Source organism: Chelonia mydas, chromosome 1, assembly GCF_015237465.2.
Source record: "Chelonia mydas isolate rCheMyd1 chromosome 1, rCheMyd1.pri.v2, whole genome shotgun sequence".
In the NCBI taxonomy this organism is placed as follows: Eukaryota; Metazoa; Chordata; order Testudines; family Cheloniidae; genus Chelonia; species Chelonia mydas.
In genome coordinates, this window is record NC_057849.1 from 48,472,158 (window position 1) to 48,498,413 (window position 26,256).

Consider the following 26,256-nt stretch of genomic DNA (forward strand, 5'->3'; position numbering starts at 1 on the left):
GACTAAACCTTTCAGGTTCTCCCTCTGCCTCTTTATAGCCATATCAGGCCAAGCTAACTCAGACTCTCATGCAGTATATTTCCACCTGCTATCAACTGGGCTGTTAAGCCTTTCCCACTGAACATCAAAGCACATTCCACCAGGGCACAGGTGGCATCATTCAACTATGTCAGAAATATGGCACTTTCTGAGATCGGCAAGGTAGCAGTACATGAAGCAACCTGCTTACTTTTGTTCAGCATTATGCCCTTGACATGGCAGCCAGGTCAGACACCTGTTCAGGAGAGCAGTATGCAATCACCATTTGACTGATAAGCTGAAACTCCTCGTTCCCACCATCCAGGGAGGTTACTGCATGCCAGTCACTTATGCTGGAATCCACACCAAGACATACTGGAAGAAGACAGAACAGTTAATTACCTTACAATAACTGGTTTCTCGAGATCTAATTATTGTGGATACTACAGTTTGCCCCTCTGTCCCTGCTTTTCAGAGTCCTCAGTAATATGGGGTTTGAAGTCGAAGAGAACTTAGGGAGGGTCACGGCTGTCCTGCCCTTTATGCCCTCATACAGGAGAACAAGGGATTCACAAGGCACATGTGAGGCCTTGATAGACACTGTTAGTCAAAAAATCAGTTCTTGTGAGCTTGAGGCGCAAGTGTACTTATGGTAGGATCCATACGGACGACAATATCTCAAAGAACCACAGTTACTGTAGGGCAAATAACTGTTCATGTCCACCAAACCAGCACTAGTTTATATATTAATGCTGATTGACTTTATATAGTGCTCTTTGACTTTTATGTGAAGGCAAAAAAAAAAAAATCTTGAACTAATATACAGATTTCTAACTCAACTGTTTTCCTTTTTTTTTTTTTTTTTTTAAATTCTGTTCTATACTTTCAGAAAAACTATTGTCACTTCTACCAGAATATGTTGTTCCATATACTATCCACCTTCTGGCACATGACCCAGATTATGTGAAAGTCCAGGATATTGAACAACTTAAGGACATTAAAGAGTAAGACACTTTCCTTTGATACTATTTTTTCTGAGGATTTCTAAGGCCATTTCTATGCTAACACTTATGCCAGCAAATCTTTTGTTGCTTATGGATGTGGAAAAAACAACCCCCCTGAGTGACATGAATTTTGCAGCATAAGCTTTTGGCTGCACAGTGCTATGTCGGTGGGAGATGCTCTCCTGCCGACATAGCAACCGTCTCCCATCAGCATAACACGGCTGCACAGCAATTTTACAGTGGCACAGCTGTATCGGTACAGCTATGCTACTGTAAGCTTGTAAGAGTAGACATGGCCTAAGATCTAACTTGTCACTTTGAGATAATTCCATGATAGTTTAAGTTACAGATACCATGATAAATTGTCCAGTACATAATTATGAAGAGTAATTATTTTCTTAAATTACTATAAAAATACTAAATATTCCTAGCTCATATTGGCTGTTTAACTCAATGGTGTCAGGCATTTGGGAACTGTTCAATGTGAGTAATGCATTTTTCCTGCTCTTGCGTTTGGTTATTCCTTCCCAGCATCTTTAGAAAACTTGAAGATGAATTCATTCCCAAAAGCCAAACTGATCAGTGGATGAATTCATGTTAAAGTAAACTGTATTCTTAAACCAGATCTTGTCAAGGTTTCTTTGACAGTTTTTCTTATTGTACTTAATAAGGAAAACCATTTTTCCCCTTAGGTGCCTGTGGTTCATATTGGAAATATTGATGGCTAAAAATGAAAATAATAGTCATGCGTTTATCAGAAAAATGGTGGAAAACATTAAGCAGACAAAAGATGCTCAAGGACCAGATGATCCAAAAATGAATGAAGTATGTTTTACCTTTAGTGGAAGTTGCTTATTTATTCCAATATCTTGAAACTGAGGAATTTTTTACGCCTATTTTAAAATATGTATATTTCTGAATAGAATTATATATAGAAGGCATTAGGTGTTCTGTACACTAGAATCAAAGCTATGGACTTACTTTAGGTTAGGTGTCCTGTTACATACTTGGCTTCAGTAGATGCCTATATTCTTCAGAAGCAAGTTGAAATTGTCAGGAACCTATTATCTTTCTTTTAAAAATTAGTTTCAATAAACCATTTTCTTTAAATATGCGTAATATCTTTACTGGTTTATAAATTTAAGTTCTGGCAAGTTAGAGTTGAGCTCTATAAGGTGAGGCTTTTCTACTTTGCAACAGTGTTCAAAAATTGCAGAGTAATTACCACTAAGCAGTTTCTTGAACATTTATTTTAAAAATATGCACAAACCAAATTTCTCTAACTTGCATTAATAACACAAACGTGTCAGATATTTGGATCTCTTCATGTGTTTATGTAAATTACGTGATATATTCAGATTCTGAAAAAAGAAAAGGAGTACTTGTGGCACCTTAGAGACTAACCAATTTATTTGAGCATAAGCTTTCATGAGCTACAGCTCACTTCATCGGATACTGAAGTGAGCTGTAGCTCATGAAAGCTTATGCTCAAATAAATTGGTTAGTCTCTAAGGTGCCACAAGTACTCCTTTTCTTTTTGCGAATACAGACTAACACGGCTGCTACTCTGAACCTGTCAGATTCTGAAGAATGTAAGCTTATTTTTTTCTCCCTAAATAAGTTTTTTAGCCCTTATGGTTGCAGGAAAACACCCCACACAACACCTCACCTTCCAAATGAACTGAGTATAAACAGATTGTGTCTTTCTTTTACTGCAGATAGCCTGAAACAGTGTTTGAGAGTTGCAGACTCCAGTCACACCCATAATCTCATTTGGGGTATTAACTCTCTTGCCTAATAATGACATTTTAGATTTTAGTATTAACTATACAATTCTAATAATTTTAATGGATGGATTGAGGAAAGATGTAGGAATGAACCCCATGTAGTCAGTGTGTGTCACTGAACAAATAATAAATGTGAAGTACAAAGTTTAGGTACTACGTAAAGCCAACATCTACCCTTGTTCTTGTAAATATTTCCCATTGACACAGTGAGAGATCTGCTGTGGTTTGAGGGGGGGCGTACAGTCCTAAATATGGGTCCCATGCACCCTATGGATCATAATTGAAAATGGAATTTAGTCTTCCCCATAGTATGAGTTTGACACCCCTTCTACAATGCAAAAACGTTAGTATTCCTGTTTATGTAGCGTGGACATGCATTAGTTAGGTGTGTGATGTGTTATGTACATGGGAAGTGTGTGAGGTTGCTGTTTGTGTTAGAGTGAGATGTGCAGGAATTTGGTATGTATTATTTCTATCTGTTGGAATTTGGAAAGGTGGAGCCTATCACAGAGTAGTTAATGTGATGTGTGGCTAGTAAGGTATGCTAAAGATAATTCACTTAACTGGACATTTCTTTTTCTTGTAAGTAATTTTGTTGGGGGCGGAGGTTGTACTACACAACTATTACAATGATAAGATGGCTTTTGTTTGTGGGAATATATGTATTATATACTACATACATCTCCCAGATTATTGTGTTTATTATTAGCACCGAATATATTGTTGGCTAAGTTAGTAATGATTCTTACAGTTAAGGTTGCCTAACACTTCCAGCTAAAAACCCCCTGTTTTAGTTGCTTATAAATTTCCCATGCTTGATATGGGTTGCAGGCTAAAAGTTTTTTAAAGTTCCAGTGGAAATAGTTCAGCCCTTTCCGAGAACAGGGTTAAGCATTTTTTCCCTTCATCGCTTCTCTGAAGAGCTCTAGGGCCTCATGCTTCGAAATGGAAACTTGGAATTTGGCTGAAACACACCTTGGTGGCAAGGAAGTACCTCTTGCTGATCTCATGAAAAATCCACCCAGGTTACTACAGTGCGTGGGTGCATCAACAGTGTGCTGTTAAGTGGATGGTTTACAGAAGCCAGACTAATTAGTGTAGACAGATTGAATATTTTCAGAAATTACATTTAACTGTACTGTTTTAATCTTGAAATGTACAATTTTCTAATGTAGCGAGACCACAAGAACCAGCTCTGTTTGACCAGATTGTTTGATCACTCAGGTAGCAAAGAAATCCTTTGGATTTTGAATAAGTTCCAGTATGCCTCTAAAGTGGCACATCAGAGCTACTTGTTACTGTCAAAATTAAGGGCAATGCCAAGTCTGTTTAAAAAAATAACTCATTTTTATTTTGTAACAGAAACTCTACACAGTTTGTGATGTAGCAATGAATATCATTATGTCAAAGAGTACAACATACAGTTTGGAATCCCCTAAAGACCCAGTACTTCCAGCTCGATATTTCACACAACCTGACAAGGTATCATTTGGGGTTTGGGTTGGATTTTTTTTTTTTTTTTTTCCAAATTAAATTGCGCTAACAATTTAAATAGACAGGTTGCTTTCATCTGTTTTATTAAAATAGAGCTCTTGTAATTTACATAGTCTCTTTTTACTTATGATCCCAATAATGTCTCAAGTCAATGCACGTGTGTTATCTTAAATGTTCAGATTTAGTGTTTAAAAAACATAGATGGTTTGAAAAAAATCAGGTTTAAAAAAAAATTGCCAGTACCACCTCATAAACCTATTTTTGTAATTTGTTTATTGATTAACCTTTCTTTTCTTTATTTCCTTGCTTGCAGAATTTCAGTAACACCAAAAATTATCTCCCTCCGGAAATGAAATCTTTTTTCACTCCTGGAAAGGTGCGTTTTTTTTTATGATTACCTGTTTGTTTTTTCAACTAAACTCTCCCAATAGGCTAACCATTGCACAGGCACAAAAGGAGGCATGGCCTCTGCCCCAAAGGGCTTAAACACTTTAAAAAACAAAAACAAATCCCACAAAACAGGACAGAAGCAGGGAGGAAGAGAAACACGCAACAGTAACGTGGTTGTCTCCTGTTAATACAAAGTTTAGCAAACTTGTAAAATGTTGGGTTTTTTTGAACAATGTTATATTTCTAAAATAATTTATAGTAGACTAAAACTGTATGAAATATGAACTAGAAATAATGGCAACAATGTTAAGAAAATATACAGGGAATCTCAAGTTGGAGTAAGCAGGTTATATTACTTCCATATTTGTTACTGGTGCAACTGGAATACTATATCCATTGCTGGTCTCCATCAGAAGGATGCTGATAAAATGGAGAGGGTTCAGAGAATGACTAAAGGATTAGAAAACATGTTTTATAGTGATGGACTTGGAAATCTCAATGTAGTTTAACAAAGAGAAGGTTCAAGGATAACTTGATCACAGTCTAGAAATATCTACTTGGGAAACAAAAATTTGATAATGGGCTTTTCAGTCTAGCAGGCAAGGTATAACAAGATTCAGTGGCAGAAAATTGAAGCTAGTCAAATTCCCAGTGGAAAAAGGTGCAGATTTTTAAGTGATGGTAATTAGCCATTGGAATAATTTACAAAGGGTTGTAGTGGATTCTCCATCATTGGCATTTTTAAATCAAGATGGGATTTTTTTTTCTAAAAGATATGCCCTAGTCCAAACAGGAATTAATTCAGGGACATTTTATGTCCTGTGTTATGCAGGAGGTCAGAGTAGATGGTCACAGTGGTCTCTTCTGGCCTTATACAATGGTCAGGAATGGCAGAGGTGAAAGTGGGCCAGTACGGCATACCGGTAAGAAGTGGCCATCAGTATGGGCCTGTACGCAGTCTGCGGTAGGGACCCTAGGGCCGCTGATGGGACAGTGCGGGGGGGAAGGCACAGCTGTCCTGGTGCCCAGCGATTTAAACTGCTGCTGGAGCCCCTAGCGGCATGAGCCAGGCAGCTCAGAAGGGCTGGCTCGGGGAGGCTGACCCCCAGCCCTGCCTCTTCTGCCCAGGGGCCCAGAGCCGGGCCCCTGTACCCGTAAGTCTTTTATGTTACTTTCACCCCTGAGGAATGGTCTAGGTATACTTGGTCCTGCGTCAGTGCAGGGGGCTGAACTAGATGACCTCTCAAGGTCCCTTCCAGCCCTACATTTCTATGATTCTATAACGTAGGAATCTGTAGTCCAGATTGGAGCCCAGTACAGCCCCTGTAAGGCTCGCTTGTTCTAAGGGCTGCCTTTGTGTTTCTGCCTGAGTTCCCCAGGCAGTGCTGCATCTTGCACAGTGGAGTCAAGACACCAATGCCCAAACTAGCAAGTGGTCATAGACGCTTTAAGGATCAGCAATAGTTGGGGCCAAGTAACCAACCAGTAAAAACTTATGACAGGAGTTTCTCTCTCTCATTACAATAGATAGAGCTGCCGCATGCAAATTAGGTGTGGATGAATGGTAATGTTTGATTGTGTTACCTCATGTCTGAGCCAAATTAAGAATGATCTGCTCTTTTGATGTGGCCCTGCCTATAATCAAATCTTAGGTACAACAATTGTTGTTAATTTAGCTTAATTATAACCAAATGTCTTCAAAAGTTGCCTACACACTAGATTTTAATGAGTTTTAACTGTATGAGAAGTTCGAAGAGTTTTTCTCATTGCTAAGGTCATCGAGGACAAAAGGAGGTCTGAAGTGGTGCTAAATTTCGTAAAGGACCTATTTGTTGATTGATGTTAAATAAAGTAACAGATTTACTTGCACATTCTGAGAAAAATTAATACTATATGCAGAGAATAACTGAATTGTGGGAACGATATTTTATGTTCTTCATACACAATAGAGTGAATCCCTTCTGTAAGTGTAAAACTTAGTTCAACCTTAACTTTGGAGGCACAACGAGCCCCTCTGTAAGACACACATTCTGTCTACAGAATCACTGATAACTGTCTTTGGTAAAGCTTGCATGTTATACGCCTTCATCATTCATTGTAGTCAACTAGAGACAGGGACTAGTTTAATATTAAACAGTCCTGTAATGAAAAAGTAAATAATGGATTATACTGTCATCCAGTGGTGAACTGGAGCTGGTTCGCACCGGTTCACTGGAACCGGTTGTTCAATTTAGAAGGGACAACCGGTTCTAAAAGGGCTTCTAAATTTAACAACCAGCCAAAAGTGGTGCCGGTGGGCTAGAGCATCCATGGGGAAAATTTGGTGGGTGCAGCTCCCTGCTCTGCCCCGCCCTGCTTCTCCTCCCCACCCCCCCACCCCCGGCTTCCCGCGAATCAGCTGTTTGCGCAGAAAGCCTGGGAGGGCTGAGAAGCAAGCGGTAGCTTCATGCTCAGACCCAAGGAGGCGGAACGGAGGTGAGCTGGGGCGGAGGGGCGCGAGGAGGTCCGCCCGTGCTGCAGCAGGTAACCCGGGGCGGGACAGCACAGGGGAACCGCTCCCAGCCCCAGCTCACCTCCGCCTCCCTGGACCTGAGCGCGAAGCTGCCGCTTGCTTCTCAGCCCTCCCAGGCTTCCCGCGCGAACAGCTGATTCACAGGAAGCCGGGGGGGGGTGTGGAGAAGCAGAGCGGGGCAGCGCGTTCAGGGGCGGAGGCAGAGTGGAGGTAGCTGGGGCTGGGCGCAGGGCAGGGAGACTCCGGTGGGTGCTCTGCACCCACCAAATTTTCCCCGTGGGTGCTCTAGCCCCGGAGCACCCACGGAGTCGGCGCCTAAGGCGCCACTTTTGATGTGATCAGTGGGGGGAGCAGCTGCTCCCCCTGCTCCCCCCCGGCTTTGCTCCCCCACCCATAAGAGCCAGAGGGACCTGCCAGATGCTTCCTGGGAGCCGCCCCAGGTAAGCACCGCTGGGACTCCCCACCTCGCTCCCCAGCAGGTCCCTCTGGCTCTTAGGGGCGGGGTGGGCACCCACTGCGGTGGCCCACGAGACCCTCCTGCCTGGATCCAGGGCAGTCAGGGGACAGAGGAGGGGGGCGGATAGGGAAGGGGTCCGGGGTGGGGGCCCACGTGGGGTGAGGAGGGAACCGGTTGTTAAGATTTTGGCAGCTCATCACTGCTGTCATCCATAAGAGAATAAGAATAGTTATGTTCTTTTATATGTATGATCTCTAGCAGGTTTTCAAATTTGTCTCTCTAGCTAGACATCTAGGTATGTGGCTTAATACGGAGAGTGACTTAACATCTTAAACTTATATTAGAGTCAGCGGGAGCTGAAGGTACCCTGCCCATCTAAAAATCAGACCACTCTTTATTGAAGGGCTAACCTAAGATCCAACCATGTTTGGAAATGTTGGCTCCCTGGGTGAAATCCTAATCTCATTGAAGTCCGTAGCAAAAATCCCATTGATTTTAATGGGGTCAGGACTTCATCCCAAATGTTTTGCTTCTGAACCTATTTTTTCCTCATGGAAATTGTAGTCTCTGCCACCTTCCATCTGGCTTCAATTGTAACTTTTATGTCCTTTTATTTTTACTTTTTAAGTAAATTGTGTTCTAATTAAAAAAAGACGCTGGTGATTGTAGAATGTGCGCAGGTTGCATGCAAACATTTTAAGCTTAGTACATGTTATTTCAGACTAGGTATGTAACATACTAAATATGTAGGTTAAAATAAAAAATATATTTTTGGTTTCAGCCCAAAGCAGCCAATGTTCTTGGAGCAGTTAATAAGCCTCTTTCGGCAGCAGGCAAGCAGTCTCAATCCAAATCTTCACGAATGGAAACTGTAAGCAATGCCAGCAGCAGTTCAAATCCAAGCTCTCCAGGAAGGATCAAAGGGAGGTGGGTATATAGCAGTGCAGCTTTGATGCTCAAGTATTTTTATTAAAGCTGCAAGAGTTTCTATAATATTGGTTAAAAGTGCTAGACTGAATTCTGTTCTCTTAAGTTGGTGTACATCCAGAATAACCAGCACACTAGTATAACTGAAACCAGAATTTGGCTCACTACCACAATGAAAATAGATAAGTTTTTTAAAAAGTAGTCCAAACACATTACAGGAAAGCAGGCCAAATTGAAATTGTCATGTACAATGTAAAATAAAAAGCAACCCACATTCAGTTATAAATCTGGGGTTCCCATCAAGCTTGTGCAGTAAACAGTAATTCCAGCTACTTCATCATCATCATCTCCCATTGAGTCTGAGAGTGTAAGGACGCATGAGCTCTCTCGTGACCTAAGATTTTTGGTAGACCATCCTGTGGTGGTGAATTATGTTGCCTCTGGTCACCTGACAATATATCACCTTTTAATTTGTAATACTAGTTTTAATGTGACCAATGGTTTGTAACTAAATCAATTTGTGAGCAGTTGATGAAGGCGATTGATTGCATATATTGGAGCACCTGCTGGAAGGACCATGTTGAAGAATAATTTAGAAGTAATACAAGTAGTATATGACAATAGTTGTTCACTGAAGACAGGTTGGAGGCCAGTTTCTTCCCTGGTCCAGTGAGTAAACTTGGTCTGTTAGGCTAATAATCTAGCTAGATTCAGATTGTTCAGCAGTCATCTCATTGTTGCAATGCAACAAAATGTGTAGGCTGGGCTGTAATCTCATCAGATTTTACAAGTTGAACAGGACCAAGTTTGGTTAGTACTTGAATGGAGACCTCCAAGTTAAAAACAAAATACTGCACAAAATGAGGCTAATGACTCAGTAGGTATCACTCCTCTTTGTAATCAGTACTGAACCAATCTACCAGCATGATGGTAGGACATTGCAACACTGTATATGTATATAGTCTTTGAGATGAAATGTAAAACTGAGCTCTAGATCACTCCTGTCCATTAAAGATCCCATTGGCACTTTTTCTAAGAGTAGGAATAACTGGGACAGTCTCCAGACCATATCTTAGAATAAGGAATTATATTCCACATACCTAAATTATCCCTTTGCTCTGTTAGATAAGATAGTCCTCACTTCTTGTCCCTAAACAATTGTGCAATGTTTGCAGTGTTAAAATGCTTGCCTCATTCCAGCTCCAAAGTAGATGAAACAAAATGGTCCTCCATATACTATAATAATACTTAGCTCTTATATAGTGCTTTACTTTAGTAAATCCAAAAGTGCTTTACTAAGAATGTAAGTATCATTGGGAAATAGAGGACAGAGCAGTGAAGTGACTTGCCTAAGGTCACCCAGCAGGCCAGTGGCAAAGCTGGGAATAGAACCCAAGTCTCCTGCTTCCATTCTGGTGCTCTATCAACTAGGCCATAGTGTACACACACTTTTTTTTTTTTTAAAGTGCACACACTGGTGTATTTATGTACACACTATATCACTTGTATTTTTGCAAAAAGGACTGTGTACATGTTTTTTGCTTGAACGTTGAAAGAGGTACAGAATCCTGTCCTGTGACTTAGCCAATCTGCCCCCATATCTGATATGTAAATAATAAAATAAATGCCACCTTAACTGAGGAACAATCTTAAGACTTACTTGAGAATTTATGTAAAACAGCTTGAAAGTTACTGTTCGATAACAAGTATCAGCCTTCAGTAACTGAAAAAATACTGTCTCTACATGTCTCACTCTTTCACTTTACACAATTATATGATATATGAACTGTCCTATTTTACTATTGAATTGTTTAAAAAGTTTTATTTTTATCATCTGTGAAGCTAAATTAATTATCTATTCCATCATTTTGAATTCTCATCACTGAGTTTCAGTGCCCCCCCAGTTTGCCATCAACAACTTTGTTTTGGCTAGGAGTGACAAATTATGATATGATGCGACGTACTGCGATGTGTCAGCTCCAATAACCGAAGTTGAATGACTCTGCCAAACCTTTTCTGGCTTAGGGCTCAATCGTCTTCTGAATTCTAGTCTTGTTGATTGATGTATTATGCAGCTATTAAGCTAAATTCTTATTCCAGAATTTGAATTTTTAATGTGTGGTTTTAGAGGAATTTAACATGAGGAAAACTTAGGAAAAAAATGTAAAGAGTTATATTAAAAATTAGTTAGCCAGTAACTTTCTAAATTATATTTAGTCAAAGTGTATTTGTTTTGAATTGTATCTTTCTCCTTCACAGCTAGAGATGGCTGGAATTTTCCAAATTTTGATTTTTTTAAAATAAAAATAACCTGGTGAAATTTGACTGAAAAAAGGGGAAAATTTCAACTATCTTTTTTGAAAATTTCCTCCTGTTTTTTTAGCAGCTGTTTGCAGTCCAATTCTGTTAGATTATGTAGTGAAGTTGTGATTGGGGTCCCAGGGCAGCCACGCTGAGGTTACTCAATTAGGGCAAACTGCAAAGAATGGGGCAGACAATCCCCAAAGCTGCTGGATATTCCAATACTTAGATTTACCAAACCAGCATAAAACAGCTTCTACAATACCTTACAGGTTGCACAGAAGCCAAAACATATTTCTCTTATAGCATCCCAGCGTTGGGCTTCCACCCAAACACCCAAGTCAAATATGAAAGTTCTACCAATCCCAAAGGATCGGACACATTACCTCCCAAGTTAATGAATATTTCAGATCTTACCCAAATACACACTTATAGTCAATTCTTATTAACTAAACTAAAATTTATTTAAAAACTAAAGAGAGAGGATTGGTAAAAGATTAGTATACATACAGACGTGAATACAGTTCTTAGATCAGTTTCATAGTAGGGATGGTGAGCTTTGGTTCTTAGAAATAGTCCATAGATTCAGTCCAATGTTCATATCCAGGGTGATCCAGGTGGGACTGGAGATCTGTCTTATAACTTAAAGCATAAAGCATCAAGCCGATCTGAGATTAAAAGGATCAGGACCCAAGGGTTTTGAATACAGTTCTAGGCCTTCTCCTTGCCTAGCTTTCGCCAAAGGACTCCGACCTATCATCAAGACTTTGAAGTAGACCCATTTCCTAAGCATCACCAGTATTTAGCTATACGGATTAAAGTAAGGCAGTTGCCTGTTTTCCACCATTCGCAGGTGATTTGCTATACATTTTAAAGAGATCAATACAGTGACATCACTATATTTACAGTTCATTTAAATGTTATCTCCTTTTGATCTCTGAATTAACAGAATACAGCATAGACAGGAACTGTTTGGTTACATTGTTAACCTCTAACAATATATATGTAAAAACACAAACATTATCTACCAATATGTCCCTAAAGGTTGAATTTGGGTCATTTATCCTGCAGGATGCTTAACCTTTTCTACAATGTGTCACAGAAGTATTGAATTTATTTGACATCAGTCTGATTGGGATGTCACAAACTGAACATTGTCTTCACTGCTGAATCAAAGACAGAGGATGGCCTGGGTGATTGACTCTTATTAAAACAGATTTCTTCAGTAATTGCAAAAATGCTGGGGAAAAGCCATAAAAAAAAAAGTGGTATATAAGTCACCCGTTATGACATTGCCAGTGATAGGTGATCTGAAAAATAACTAAAGGTACACTCAGTTTGCTCTTGTTGGTTTTTTAGATTTATTATGCAGACAAAGCTGCTGCCAGTTTGACAGTTGAGATCTGAACAATAACATTAAAATTATGATCGGTTTCAGAGTAGCAGCCGTGTTAGTCTGTATTCATAAAAGAAAAGGAGTACTTGTGGCACCCTAGAGACTAACAAATTTATTTGAGCATAAGCTTTTGTGAGCTACAGCTCACTTCATCGCGATGAAGTGAGCTGTAGCTCACGAAAGCTTATGCTCAAATAAATTTGTTAGTCTCTAGGGTGCCACAAGTACTCCTTTTCTTTTATTAAAATTATGTTACTGCATTCCTGATATTAAGTAATGATAAATGTCTGCGTTGATAGGCTCGACAGTACTGAGATGGACCACAGTGAAAATGAAGATTTCACAATGGCTTCACCTTTACCAGGAAAGAAAACTGACAAGAGGGATGACTCTGATCTTGTAAGGGTGAGCTGCTTGGTTGTATTGCAGCTATTTCAATTAAATTTAAACTTAATGAACTGAACATTGAATAAATAAGCTGATACAGTCCTTATAACAAGCATTAACTAATGTAGTTTTGTAAACTCCCACTTTTACATGGAGTTGAGCTAATGTCCATGATGGTCAATGTGGTTATGAGATGAAATAGGACTGTGTTTTTTTTAAAAGGCAGCCCCTTACTTAACATATCTGTTTCTTTTTGTGTGTGAGTTGTCTTTGCTTTCTGTTATTAACCAAACCATGAAGGCTTGCAGTAAGGTTTGCAGATTACCATCAAGAGTTGGGATTGAAGGCTTTAGAGGAGCTAGGCTAGTGAGAATTTGTGCATGATTTGCCCTGTGCTCAGAACCTGTTGGAAAGAAATTGGGCAGGCATGTGAATTGCAAATTTGCTCAGGGCCCTTAGCAGTTGCTTGCTCTAATTTGTGCTTAAAGATGACCCTAGCTATTGTTAGCACTGCAAAACAAATCCAGCTATCGAAGATTAAGCTTGATTACCTTGCAGATCAAGGAGAACTCCCGTAAGGTTGACCACATGTTTGACTTGGTTTTGGGGACTGAGATACTGGGTAAACCCGACTGAGAAGTTTGAAAGTGCACCCCTTGTCCGATTTTTGTTTTTTGCTTTTTTTTAAGTAAGTGGGATATTTCATATTAAGGCAGATAGTTAAGTTAGATAACTGTGGTTTTCATTGACAAGCATTCTCAGAACTTTGCTTTATGTGGAGAGATTGCCAGCTAAAACATGTACGTCTGCTGTCTCCTCAGATAATTTTACCTTGATGTTTACCTAGCGTGCTTGTCAACTACCACCAAGTATCAGAACAACCCTTTTACTGTAGAAGTGAGGGAGAAAGTAATGGCTATTAAATTACATGTGCACTTGAACATCGACATACAGCATACATAACAGTTTGCATTCTGGTCTAACTTCGGTGTGGACATTGCTCGTGCCCGAGTCACGATCTTCCACTGATTTTTTAAAATCAAAGTCAGTTGGCCATTTTGGTCATGCTGGATCTCTCACCAGCTTTCAATATGATTAACTGTTGCTTGCTGCTTTGGAAACTAAAACAATACTTCCTTTCAGTGGTTCCAATCATATCTAGAAGATGGAAGACAATCAGTGGTGATGAACACGTGTGTTATCACCAAAGGATTTGATATGTGTTTGTCCGGAATAAAGGCTTTTGCCTCTATTGTTCAGCATATAAATGAAACTTCTCTGTGATATCACTGCCAAATGCAGGATACAGTAAAGTGTTGTCATTAGTCTGGCATACACATTCTACTGTAGGAATGGCATTATTACCGTAAAGGGGACCCCATTTGTGAGAGCTTTGGGGGATAGATGATCAGTCATTTATCAAAGCCCTCTGAGAACTGTGAAGGAAATTAGCCTGTCTCTACTAAATCCTGCAGGTGATACAAATTCTTGTCGTCAGTGGTATTAAAGTCTTCTAATAGATCTGAAAACATCTTTCATATTTATGAACTGAGCATGTTTGATATAGAGATCAGAAATAGGATTCTCCAGAATCTGAGACTCCCTCTACCACCTGCTGCAAGAAGGGTGGAAAGGAGGCTAAATTTCCTGTAAGCTGCGCGGCCGTGCAGCAGCCTTCTTAGTGCTGCACAGGCGCTCAGGGAACCCGCCCAGGGACCTGCCGGGGGAGGGGTGCTCCACCTAACCAGGCCCCCAACCTGCCATGGTGCTCTTCCCCCGTCCCCAACTCAGCGAAGGCGCCCCTATCCTGACCCCAACCTGGCTGGGCCCGGACCCGACTGGGGCTGCCCTCCCCTGGCCCAAACCCACCTCCTGCCCAGACCTGCTGGGGGAGAGTCACCTATCCTGTGCCCCAGCCCAGGAGCTGCCACAGCAGCGAGAGGTGCCTCTCCCCCCCAGCCTAGTTGCTGCTGCAGGGGGAGAGAGCTGGGGGGAGTCCTTTCTCCTCGCTGTAGCCCCGCAGCACCCTCCTGCACCCTAAATCCCTCATCCCTGGCCCCACCCCAGAAACCGCTCCCCCCATCTGGAGCCATCACCCCCTTGCATCCCAACCCTCTGCCCCAGCCTTGAGCTCCTCATTCCTGGCCCCACCCCAGGGGCTGCACCCCCAGCCAGAACCCTTGCACCCCAACCTTCTGCCCCAGCCCTGAGCCCCTCCCACACAGCGAACCCCTCAGCCCCCCCTACCCCCCCATGAATTTTGTTATGTGCACCAACATGGAGGTAATGTGTGACATCACCTCCATGTTGGTGCACATAAAATTCATTCCGCACATGGGTGGGAAAAATTAGAAGGAACACTGATAGGAGGTACTATGTCCCCCCTCAGGGGTTCAAACACTTCTACAATAATTCATCACCGGGCTCCCTGGTAATATCTGCAGCTAACGAAAGAGAGAGGCAGGGTTACCAGGCATCAACACCAAAGAACAAGGAAGCTAAGAAACTAGACTTGTTTGGAAAGAAGATATTTTTTGTACTTTGTACAACTTTGTACTGCAAACCAGCAAGCTCTGCTGGGGATGCTAGAGTTTTACCTTATGGGATATAATTTCAAAGTTTAAGGACAAGCTCCCAGATGATAGGAATTTCAGGTGGTGATGGTGAACAGGTTGGTTTCTATAACAGCTCTTTAGGCTAGTCTAGACGCATGTGACTCTGCAGCTCACTGAGTCTCCTCCGCCATCATTATGCGACAGTCTTCATGGTTACAATCTTGTGGTGGTCTCTCAGAGGTACAACCAACAATCCAAGACCTTCCCTTTGAAGGGCCGTCACTCTTCTTGGAAAAGACTGATGAGACCCTGAATAGACTTCAGGACTCGAGAGTGACTCTCAAGAGTGACTAGGGATTTATACACCTGTGGAAAAGAGGAAGTCCTTCCATTCACATAAGACCCAGTGATTTCCAGGGTTTGTTACTCAAGCCCAGGAGCTACCGAGGAGGAGTAGATGTTACAAAAGACATCCTCCACCGTCCTTTGCTTCTGCAGCTGCCAGTTCATCAAGGAAGGCTGCATCCTCCAAGAGCATGTTTTAACAGACTGGTCGAAGGCAGAGTACCATATCCAAGAGTGCCATCTTTTCCTTCCCCCCTGCTTTTTGCAGACCACCTATCCCACATCCTTTGTGCTTGGGCTCACATCACCAAGGATCAGTGGGTTCTAAGCACAGTGGAAGTGGGATACACCCCTCAATTTCTGTCTATCCCATTCCTCCTCTGGGACCTCTCTCATGAAGCCATGTTGTTGTGAGACATTTGATTACTACTTCTTGTAGGAGCTATAGAAGAGGTCTCTCCATTGCTCAGGGTAAAAGGGCTTTACACATGATACTTCAGGATCCTGAAAGCCTATGTCAGGCCTATTTTAGATCTGAGAGCATTAAATGAGTTCCTAATCCAATCAAAATTACAGAGGGTCACTCTAGCTTCCATTACTCCTTCCTTGGAGCTGGGGACTGGAATGCTGCCCTTGACACTTATTTCCCAGTAGCAATTTATCACAGGCACAAAAAGTTTCTAAGTTTCACAGTCAGCTGTTCCCACTACCAATTCATTGTTCTGCTCTTTTTTGATCTGTCAACTGTTGCTCTGGTATTCCCAGTGCATGACAGTGGTAACAGCATAACTGTGGAGATCAGAAGTCCATATCTTCCAGGTCTGTTCCAGGTCATAATGTTGTCCAGCATAGACGTTATCCAGTCTACAGTTAATGTGTTGGGCTTGCTGATAAACACAGAAGTCTGTCCTGTCTCCAGTACAGAAAATAGAATTTGTTGGGGCTATCCTGGAGTCCATGAGGGCCAAGGTCTTCCTTCCACTGGCAAGATTTCACATGATGCAAGGCATTGTTCTAGACTTAGACCTATTCCCATATCACAATAAGAAGCTGTTTGAGGCTGCTAGGGCACATGGCAGTGTACACTTATTTAGTTCAAGAGCAACAGGGCTGCTGAGGTATATTCACCAAGGAAGCACCATATGGCCATGACAGTTTGGATTCTGAATCAAATTTTATCCTCCCTAGATTGGTGAACAGATCCTCCCAAAGTTTTGTAAGGGAGTTCCCTTTGCCCTGCCTCAATAATCTCTCACTTTAGTCATGGGGGCCTCAGACTTGGGTTGGGGCTCACTTGGGTCTCATACAGATACAAGGTCTCTGGTCTCCCCGAGATCTCAGACTATATATAAATGTCAGGGAATTGAGAGCTACCCAGTTAGCTTTCATTGCATTTCTTCCACACACCAAGGGGAAGGGGCTTGTTGTTTGTGATCAACAATGCAATGGCTGTGTCTTATGTAAACAAACAAGGAGAAGCCCAATCTTCACTGCAGTGCCAGGAAGCGATTCTACTTTGGGACTTCCGCGTTGCCAAGTCTATACTTCTGAAAGCAGTTTTCCTTCCAGGAATCCAGAAAACCTTGGCAGACTACCTAAGCAAATTGTATATCAATCACCATGAGTGGTCCCTTTGTCTTGATATAGCATCTCTGTTTTCTAGTTCTGGGGAACTCCCCAAGTGGATCTATTTGCAATAAAACACAACTGAAAGTGCCAAGTTTTGCTCCCAAGTGGGCCTCAGCCCTGGTTTACTAACATACACTTTTCTATTGATGTGGTTAGACAGTCTTCTGTAAGCTTTTCATCCCATCCCTCGCCTGCCCAGAGTTCTGTGCAAAATCAAACAGGGCAAGGCTCATCTTTTACTCATCGCCGCGGCATGCTCCCATCAGTACTGTTTGTGGAGTTGTTCGCCTTGTCAGTCGATCACCCATTGTCACTCCTGCTACATGAAGACTTGATTTCGCCTAATCACAAGTGCCTCCTTCAATCCAGTGTACAAACCCTTCATCTGACAGTCTGGTGGCTTCATGGCTAACATCTACGGGGGGTCCTGGAAGTGCTTCTGAGTAGTAGTTGAAAACAGGTCACCGGCCTTCCGCGAGGCCCGAGCTCAGAAGGTGTTGAAATATACCCCCGCTGGCTGACACCCTGAGAGCCCAGAGCTACGAGGTCCAGATCCACACCCTGGTCGTCGGAGCCCCGCAATGAGCCAGTGCTGAGAGCATGTGGAGTCAGTCAGTGCTACGCCCAGCTCATAAGACAGCTCATGGTGTCCGACACCATCAGGTGGTCCAGAGACATCTAAACGGAACACATCACGGGATGCCATCAGTATCAGGTCGAGTAATCAAGACCATCAGCCAGGGAAATAACCCACTTCCTCCCCTGACGAATCAAGGGACGCGCTCCACCGGTCTACTTATTCGCTACACTAATACTGACTTGGGCTTTAAATACATTCTATGGGTGGCGTACCCGAGCCCACTTAACCACTGAAGTTTTAAAAACTCCCGCACCCCAATCTGGGTCTATGCTGGTTATATACTATGTATATATCTTGTGAACCTTGTAACCAATACTTTTATAACTTAAGCCTGACCCCTAGATGTACAGTACTTCCTTCTTAACTTGTGGAAATTTGATTTTAAACATTAACTTTAATAAAATTTTTACATCTTTACTTGGCTAAATGAAAGAGTTTCTCCATCTGGTCCAGAGTGAATGCAGTTTTCCCAGACCTCGCTTTTATTCAGCATGTTTTGGACTATCTTCTGTCCTAAAGCATCAAGGGTTAGCAAGTGCACCTCGCAGTTGTCTCAGCCTTCCTCCCGCCTATTGATAACTGCTCACTTTTTTTCAAATCTGATGTCCATTAAATTTCTGAAAGGCCTAGACAGACATTTTCCACAGGTGCAGGATCCTGTTCCCATGGAACTTTAATCTAGTCTTAAAGCCAGTGGGTCCCCCCTTTGTTCCTGTAGTGACCTGCTCTCTTTTGAACCTTTCTATAAAGATTGCATTTCAGGCTATTACGAAAGCCAGCAGGGAACTGAGGACATTTAGTATCAGATACAGTTTTCTTCAAAGATAATCTTCATCCTCACCCCATGTTTCTTGCTAAGGTGGTTTCCAGTTTTCATTTAACCAAGCAATCTTCTTGCCGACCTTTTTCTCAAAGCCTCATGGCCATAAGGGTGAGGACAGGCTTCATAATCTAGACGTTAGAAGAGCTTTATCTTTTTATCTGGACAGAACCAAGCAATTTTAGGTCTTTGACATGATTGTTCATTGTGTTTGCAGACGGAATGAAAGGCTGTCCAGTATCCACTCAAAGGGTCTCACCTTAGATTTCCAATTGTATTCGCTTATGCTACCAGTTGGCTAATGTAATGCCTCCAGGTAGAGGTCATCAGGTGATCCAACTAGGTCCCAAGCAGCTTCTGCAGCCTTTCAGGCTCACGTTCCCATATTAGACATTTTCAAAGCAGCAACCTGGTCTTCGTGTCATAAATTTGCCTCTATCTATGCAATCTCTCAACAGTCTAGAGACGATGTCAGATTTGGACAAGTAGTCCTCCAATCCCTGTTCAGATAGACTCCAAAACAGAGGTGGGCTTGGACTTTGGAGTGGTAACTTGAACCAACTAGATATACGTGACTAAGCTGAGAAAACGTGAACAGGTCACAGTAAAAAACTGTTAGTAAGCTTTTTCTAACTGTTGTGCTTTGAGATGTTGCACTTACCATTCTATGACCCACCCTTCTTCCCCTCTCTATCAGAATCTATCTGGTAGTGAGAGGTGTCGGGGCAGCTCTGCCCTTTATGCCTGTGCGCTGTGTGAGAGGCACTGGGGATGCTCATGTTGCCCCAACTGATATCGCAATGGGAAAAACTTTCCAACTGTGCACTGGAGCACAGTTGGAAAGCTCCAGTGGAATGGACATGTACAACACATCTCAAAGAATATCAGTTATGGAAAGGCTAGTGACCATTTTTTTTACAGTAACCAGGTCATTTTCTTCTAGTTAATATCTCGTCCTGTAGGCTTCCCAGTTCTTTCTCACAACTCCTTCTCACTGACTGGACTTTCCACATTTTTCTTGAGCAAAGATGACTTCTCGTCATAAACTCTCTGATTACTAACTTAAGTCTTCACAGTATAGTTTGAAAGGAGAAATGTCCAATCTGTATTTGAATGGCATACTGGTGAACATGTCTGCTTTCAACCAAATGGGGACAGAGCAGATGTCAGTATGCATTTAAGCATTGTATTTGGATTGCAATATAATGATGTTGCTTTACTAAATGTATTATTGGTGTAAAATGTCATGATGTAAATATCCTTTTGGAATGCTCTCCCTTTTGTGTGAGAGGGGGTCTAAATATAATATAGCCTTATGTATAGGTAGGGAAATCAAGTGTTGTAGTTTTTCAGCTATACTGAACCCAACACCAAGTATGAAACTGGGAATACTGTATTTGGAGAACATAATTTACGTATCTTTTAAGTAACCTATTTTCTGCAAGCTCCTCCTAAACAAAACCAGGCAAGATACTATATCTTGGTCCTCTATCACTGTTAAAAATAGGATTATGGGTATTTTTACAATGTCTTAATTATCCAGTTACTTGCATATTTTCACAGCTGAGAATCCAAGTGAGGAAGGCCCCACATGTTGGTAGGCCTTAATAGCCAGCTTTCTTAGAGTATTTTATGTCTTCTTGTCAACATTTCTATGTATATTTATATACCCTTGCAAAGGTATTTGAAGTTGGTGCAAGATCTTACTCTAATACCTTAACTTTAGGGCTTTATTTGTTGAAGGTGAAAAATTGCCATAATTTACTTTTCTTCATGGATTGAAAGTCACTTTAGTCAAATAAGATCATTAAAATGTTTCATTAAAAAAAGTAACCTAATCTATCTTTTCAGTCAGAGATGGAGAAGCCCAGAGGTAGAAAGAAAGCAACCATCACAGATTCAGAAGAGAAGTTGGGTATAGATGACCTGAATAAATTGGGGCAAGAACAGAAACTTAGAGGGAGTCAGCGGGGGAGGAAGAGATCTGCAGTTGTTTCAGAATCTGATGAACCACAGTGGCCAGAGGAAAAGAGACTAAAGGAAGATGTATTAGAAAGTGAGGATGAACAAAACAGTCCACCAAAGAAGGGAAGAAGAGGACGACCTCCTAAAGTAGCTAGTGGGGGTACACCAAAGGAAGAACCAGCAGCAAAGACATCTAAAAGGGGCAGAAAAAAAGCAGTGCCTGTAGCATCAGTAGTGGAGGAAGAGGAAGAGGAGGAGGAAGAAGGGCAAAGTGAAAACATGGAACAGAAGCCAAAAGGCAGGCAATACAGGACACCAAGAAGAGCGCAACAAAGGTGTGTCTCTTTTCTTATAAAGTGCATTCTTTAAAAAAAAAAAAAAAAAAAAAAACCCTTAGATATTAATTATAATTTGATATTTTGCAATTTGGGTCTCCCTCAAAACAGAGTAGAACCATCTGAAACTAGTGCAGTTGAATCAACACAGTCTACACCACAGAAAAGACGAGGAAGGCCACCAAAAACACCACCATCACAGCAAAAAAAAGTGTAAGTTCTGAATGTAACCTTCTGAATTTTCATCTAGCCTTCCTATTGAAAGGTCAGGCTTTATTCACTTGGAGACCATCTCAGTGGTTAATATTTTCTATACAAGATGTGCTACAGTCTACAGAGAGTTACTGTTCTTGAAGGTCTTGGGGCACATGGTTTGCCTCACTTCTCCGTAGTTACCTGTAGAACTGTAGGTATCTGAAGCTCTGTCACTACATATGACAGGAGTATGGTGAATAAAGAGGAAGAACTGGAAATATTAGTACATAAGCTAAATTATTATTTAGTTGGCATCACAGAGACTAGGTGGGATAAGTTTCATGACTGGAATATTGGTATAGAGCAGGGATGACCAAACCCTGGCTCACGATCCACATGTGGCTCTTCTACAGTTAAAGTGAGGCTCGTGGAGCCCACCATGCCCCCCCACTCCATTCTCCACCTACCAGACGGGCAGGGCTTCTACCCTGCAGCAGGGTGGTGGGGCTTGGGACTTCAGTCCAGCGGTGTAGCCCCAAGCCCCAGCTGGCAGCCCTGCAGTGCTGACGCCCTAAGCACTGGCAGGTGTGCCCAGCTCTTGAAGTTATGAAGATTATCATATGTGGCTCAGAGGATCAGCAAGTTTGGCCACTCCTGGTATAGAGGGATATAGTTTGTTCAGGAAGGACAGGGAGGGTGTGTTGCATCATACAACAAGAATGTATGCGCTTGTCTGAGGTCCAAAAGAAGGTGAGATTGGTAAAATTAAAAGAGATCAAAAATTGGTGTGAAATCATGGTTGAGTCTACTGTAGACCACCAAATCAGTACGAGGAGGTGGAGAAGGCATTGCTAGAACAAATTACAGAAATAGCCAAAACAGAAGACCTTTTAGTAATGTGGGACTTTAACTACACAGACATTTGTTGGAAAAGTTATATGGCAAAACGCAAAATTTCTAGTAAGTTCTTGGGATGTACTGGGGACAACTTTTTGTTCCAGAAAATGGAGGAAATAACCCGGAGGACGGCCATTTTAGACTTGATTCTGACTAACAGGAAGGAATTGGCAGTGAATCTGAAGAAGGAAGGAAATTTGGGTGAAAGTGGTCATGAAATGATAGATTTCATGAGTCTAAGGAAAGAAAGAAGAAAGAGCTGCAGAATAAAAACAATGGCTTTTTTTTAAAAAAAAAAAAGGAGGGGGCGTAACTGGAAGGTAAGGTCCCATAGGAAGAAAATCTAGGGGATGAAGGAGTTCACAAGACTTGGCAGTTCCTCAGATTAAAGTTAAAGTGTTAAAGGCATAACTGCAAACTATCCCAGTGCAAAGGAAAGATAGGAAGAATAGTAAGAGGCCAATATGGCTGCATAAGGAGCTCTATAATTACCTGAAAATAAAAAAGGAATCCTACACAAAGTGGAAACATAGATGAATTGCCAAAGAGGAGTACAAAAGAATAGCACAAGATTGTAGGGACAAATCAGAAAGGCTAGAGCACAAAATGAGCATGGGACATAAAAGGAAGTAAGAACAAGTTCTTTAAATACATTGGGAGCAAGAGAAACTAAGGAAAGTGTAGGTCCTCTACTTTCCAGGGAAGGAGAGCTAATAACTGATGACATCAAGAAGGGCTGTTTTGCTTCAGTCTTCACTAAAAAGATTAATGGTGACCAGAATTTCAACACAATTAATATTAACAACAAGGGGAAAGGAGGGCAAGCCAAAATAGGAAAATAACAGATTAAAGAATATTTAGATAATTGAGATGTATTCAAGTTGGCAGGGCTTGATGAAATTCATCCTAGGGTATTTAAGGAACTAGCTGAAGCAATCTCAGAATCTCTAATAATTATCTTTGAGAACTGATGGAGGATGGGTGTGATCCCAGAGGACTGGAAAAGGATGAGCGTAATACCTATCTTTAAAAACGGGAAGAAAGGATACATGGAATTATAGACCAGTGAGCCTGACTTCAATACCTGGGAAGATACTGGAATAAATGATTAAACAATCAGTTTATAAGCACCTAGGGAATAATAGTGTTATAAGGAATAGCCAGTATGGATTTGTCAGGAACAAATTATGCCAAGCCAACCTTACTGGCCTGTTGGATAGGAGAGAAACAGTAAACATGGTATATCTTGATTTTAGTAAAGCTTTTGACACAGTCCCACGTGACAGTCTCATAAGCAAATTAGGGAAATGTAGTCTAAATGAAATTGCTAGAGGTGGGTGAGCAACTGGTTGAATGATCATACTGAAAGAGTAGTTATTAATGGTTCACTGTCAAACTGGGAGGATGTATCTAGTGAGGACTTGCAGGGGTGAGTCCTGGGTCTGATACTATTCAGTATTTTCAAAAATGACTTGGATAATGGAGTGGCGAGCATGCATGTGTGGATGACCCCAAACTGGGATGGGTTGCAAGCACTTCGGAGGACAGGAGTAGCATTCCAAGGGACCTTGACAAATTGGAGAATTAATATGAAATTCAATAAAGAGAAGTGCAAAGTACTTCACTTAGGAAGGAAAAAATCAGATTGCTAAGCAGAAGGGTTCATGCATTTTGGAGGTGGCCACTTGAAATGATGCGGGCAATTGGGGATTAGTGTTATGCGTAAAGGGTTTGAAGTGGGCAATTAAGGATAGCAGGCCATGTGCTATATTACAGATTGTTGTAATCAGCCATAAAACCAGTGACTGTTAAGTCCATGTTTTTTGGTGTCTAGCAAAGTTCCTAAGCTCGCCTTTTGAAGGTGTTGTGCAGGTTTCCCTTGAGGATAAGTATTGAATGATCAGATATGGAGTGATTGCTTTGTGAAAAGTGTTTTCCCATGAGAGATATGGTGTTTTTGTCTTTCATTTTACCACAAAACCAGTGCTGTACCCAAGAACCATGAAACCAACAATATACCTGAGATACATCTATCTTTTCATAAGGGTTATTGATACAAAAAAAAAAAACCCACCCCTTGGCCTGCAATTTGACTTAAGGTGTTAGAAAGAAAAATATATCCAATTTAAGCGCAACATAAATAGTCCCAAACATATTAATGGTCTGGCCTCATAAATGTTTTTTACTCCTGATATATTATCCTGGAGTAATTTTGGTTGCAAAATCACTCAGCCTAATAGAATTTCTACCCTCTGGTTACAGATAAAAGTAGGTGGGCACTTAGAGTAGAAGTTTTACAGGAAGCATATTAAGAACAACTGTTTAAATGGCTAGCTGGAAGTGTTTTTCCATTGCAGAGTTTGTTTATGTGCTTAAAGACTCGTGTGCTGTAACATTAATCTGTGATTATTTTAGCCGTGCTGGACGCACCAAACAAGCAGCAAGTAAAGAAAATGAATCTAGTGAAGAGATGGATATATTTCAGGGTAGTTCTCCTATCAGTGATGACATTCCCCAAGAAGAAGTAATGGAGGAAGAGGAAGTTTCCACGATCAGTGTAAGATACATGTTTGAAATGTGTTCTGTAGATCTGTGTGGTACCTTTCTGTATGCCTAATGTTGATGAGTAAAAACTCACTTTTCACATTCTGATAGTGTATATTTTAGCTCTCAAGATATACTTACAAGTAGAGCTGGTGAGAATATCCGTGAGTGTTTTTTTGGTGAAAAACAGGAGTTCTGCAAAATTGAAATATTGTATGGGAAATTGTCGATTTTTGTCAGACACTTTCAATTTTCTGTAGGGAAAATTTAAACAAAATTTTGTTTCAAGACAGTATTAATCTCAGCATGTGCCTGAGCTGCTGTGATGCCTCACGGGAGTTGTAATTCATGTGCTTCTTACCTCCATTCTTCTCCATGGGCAGAACACCCCAGCCAAACGGCATCTCCTGTGATACATCACGGTCATGGGATTCCTATGATGCACCTGGGCCAGAGGAAAGGAGAGATTGTCAGACATTCTGGGAGTCCTGTGATTGTGGGAAATATGGTTCAGTTGGGGAACCTAGCCCTTGGAAAATTGGGGACACGACCTGACCAATAACTCCCATGAAGTATTGCAGTGGCTCAGGTATATGCAGATTAATGCCCTGAAATGAAACATTTTGACATTTCTGAATAAAAAATTTTCAGAATGTTTTTTGTTCCACGATAAATTTCAACGTTTTGACTTTCCATCTAGATTTGGGATGAAGACAAATGTTGAAATTCAGAATTTCCCACACGATAGAAATTTTGTTTTTCGATTAGCTGTACGTATGAACTCCTTCAATAAAAACCTGTACGTCATAAATATTCAAATATATACCTATATTGGTGATGTATATTTTTAAAGTGGGTGTGCTTGTTTGCCTTGTGTGTAAGAGGATGTTTTAAGGTGGTCTTTTCATGATCAATGTCACTAGCTGAATGTCTGAAATATAAGAGTAATAAAATATTTGTGGAATTTAGCTATAGTCATTTTAACTTTGATTTTTTTTAATGGCAATGCTAAAGCATGTATATTTGCATAAGGATTTTATTATTTAAGCAACCTTCTCTCTAAATTAACAATTTTTAAATACGTATTTCCTAGTTTTCTTCCAGGAAGAAAAATGATCCTTAATAGTTAAGATTAGATATACTGGGGACATCAACTTTTGTGTGGTGCCTGGCTCCTAAATTCAGTAAGAGATGGGAAGGTTTGCAAGTTAAATTCCTGAGTTATAGAAAGAGAGGAGTCTGTAGTTTTTGAGCTGGAATAAAGGTCTTTCAGGACTGTATAATTTATTATGGAAGATGGACAATGAGTGGCCAGAATAAAAATTAAGATTGGAGGCACTCCCTGGATCAGTGTATTTCCTTTTTATTTTTTTAAGCCCCATTCCTTCCTCACCTACATTCCATATTGTCCTTTAAACTTTAAAGGAATTTGGCAGCTCTTTCCTCACTACATCTGAAAAACTTTCATTTGCCTTGTCCTCTGAAGCTGAGGAACTCTGCACGTTAGGAAAGTTTCAACTACTATGATGTGCCAAGCAAACAGACTTCAAACTAAGATAATTTAACACTTATGGTTTAGTTTTATATACTAACCATTTTAAATGCTAAAGCTTTTAAGCAAAAAATGCTCAAGTACTTAACCAGCTCAGTAAGAATGA

The 26,256-nt window shown here is 41.0% G+C and overlaps 1 protein-coding gene across 3 annotated transcripts in view; it reads left to right on the forward strand.

The window, feature by feature from the left end:
- PDS5B (PDS5 cohesin associated factor B) overlaps positions 1-26,256 on the forward strand; it is a 259,687-nt gene that overhangs the window by 221,812 nt on the left and 11,619 nt on the right. The window contains exons 26-34 of one of the 3 annotated variants that reach the window (XM_037892188.2): positions 908-1,022; positions 1,715-1,847; positions 4,172-4,291; positions 4,617-4,679; positions 8,444-8,589; positions 12,586-12,685; positions 20,514-20,962; positions 21,074-21,175; positions 24,470-24,611. In XM_037892188.2, coding sequence (XP_037748116.1) covers positions 908-1,022; positions 1,715-1,847; positions 4,172-4,291; positions 4,617-4,679; positions 8,444-8,589; positions 12,586-12,685; positions 20,514-20,962; positions 21,074-21,175; positions 24,470-24,611 — 1,370 coding nt within the window. Of the gene's footprint in view, positions 1-907; positions 1,023-1,714; positions 1,848-4,171; positions 4,292-4,616; positions 4,680-8,443; positions 8,590-12,585; positions 12,692-20,513; positions 20,963-21,073; positions 21,176-24,469; positions 24,612-26,256 lie in introns of all 3 variants that reach the window. The other 2 variants (XM_037892184.2, XM_043531708.1) reach the window with 2 other exon arrangements.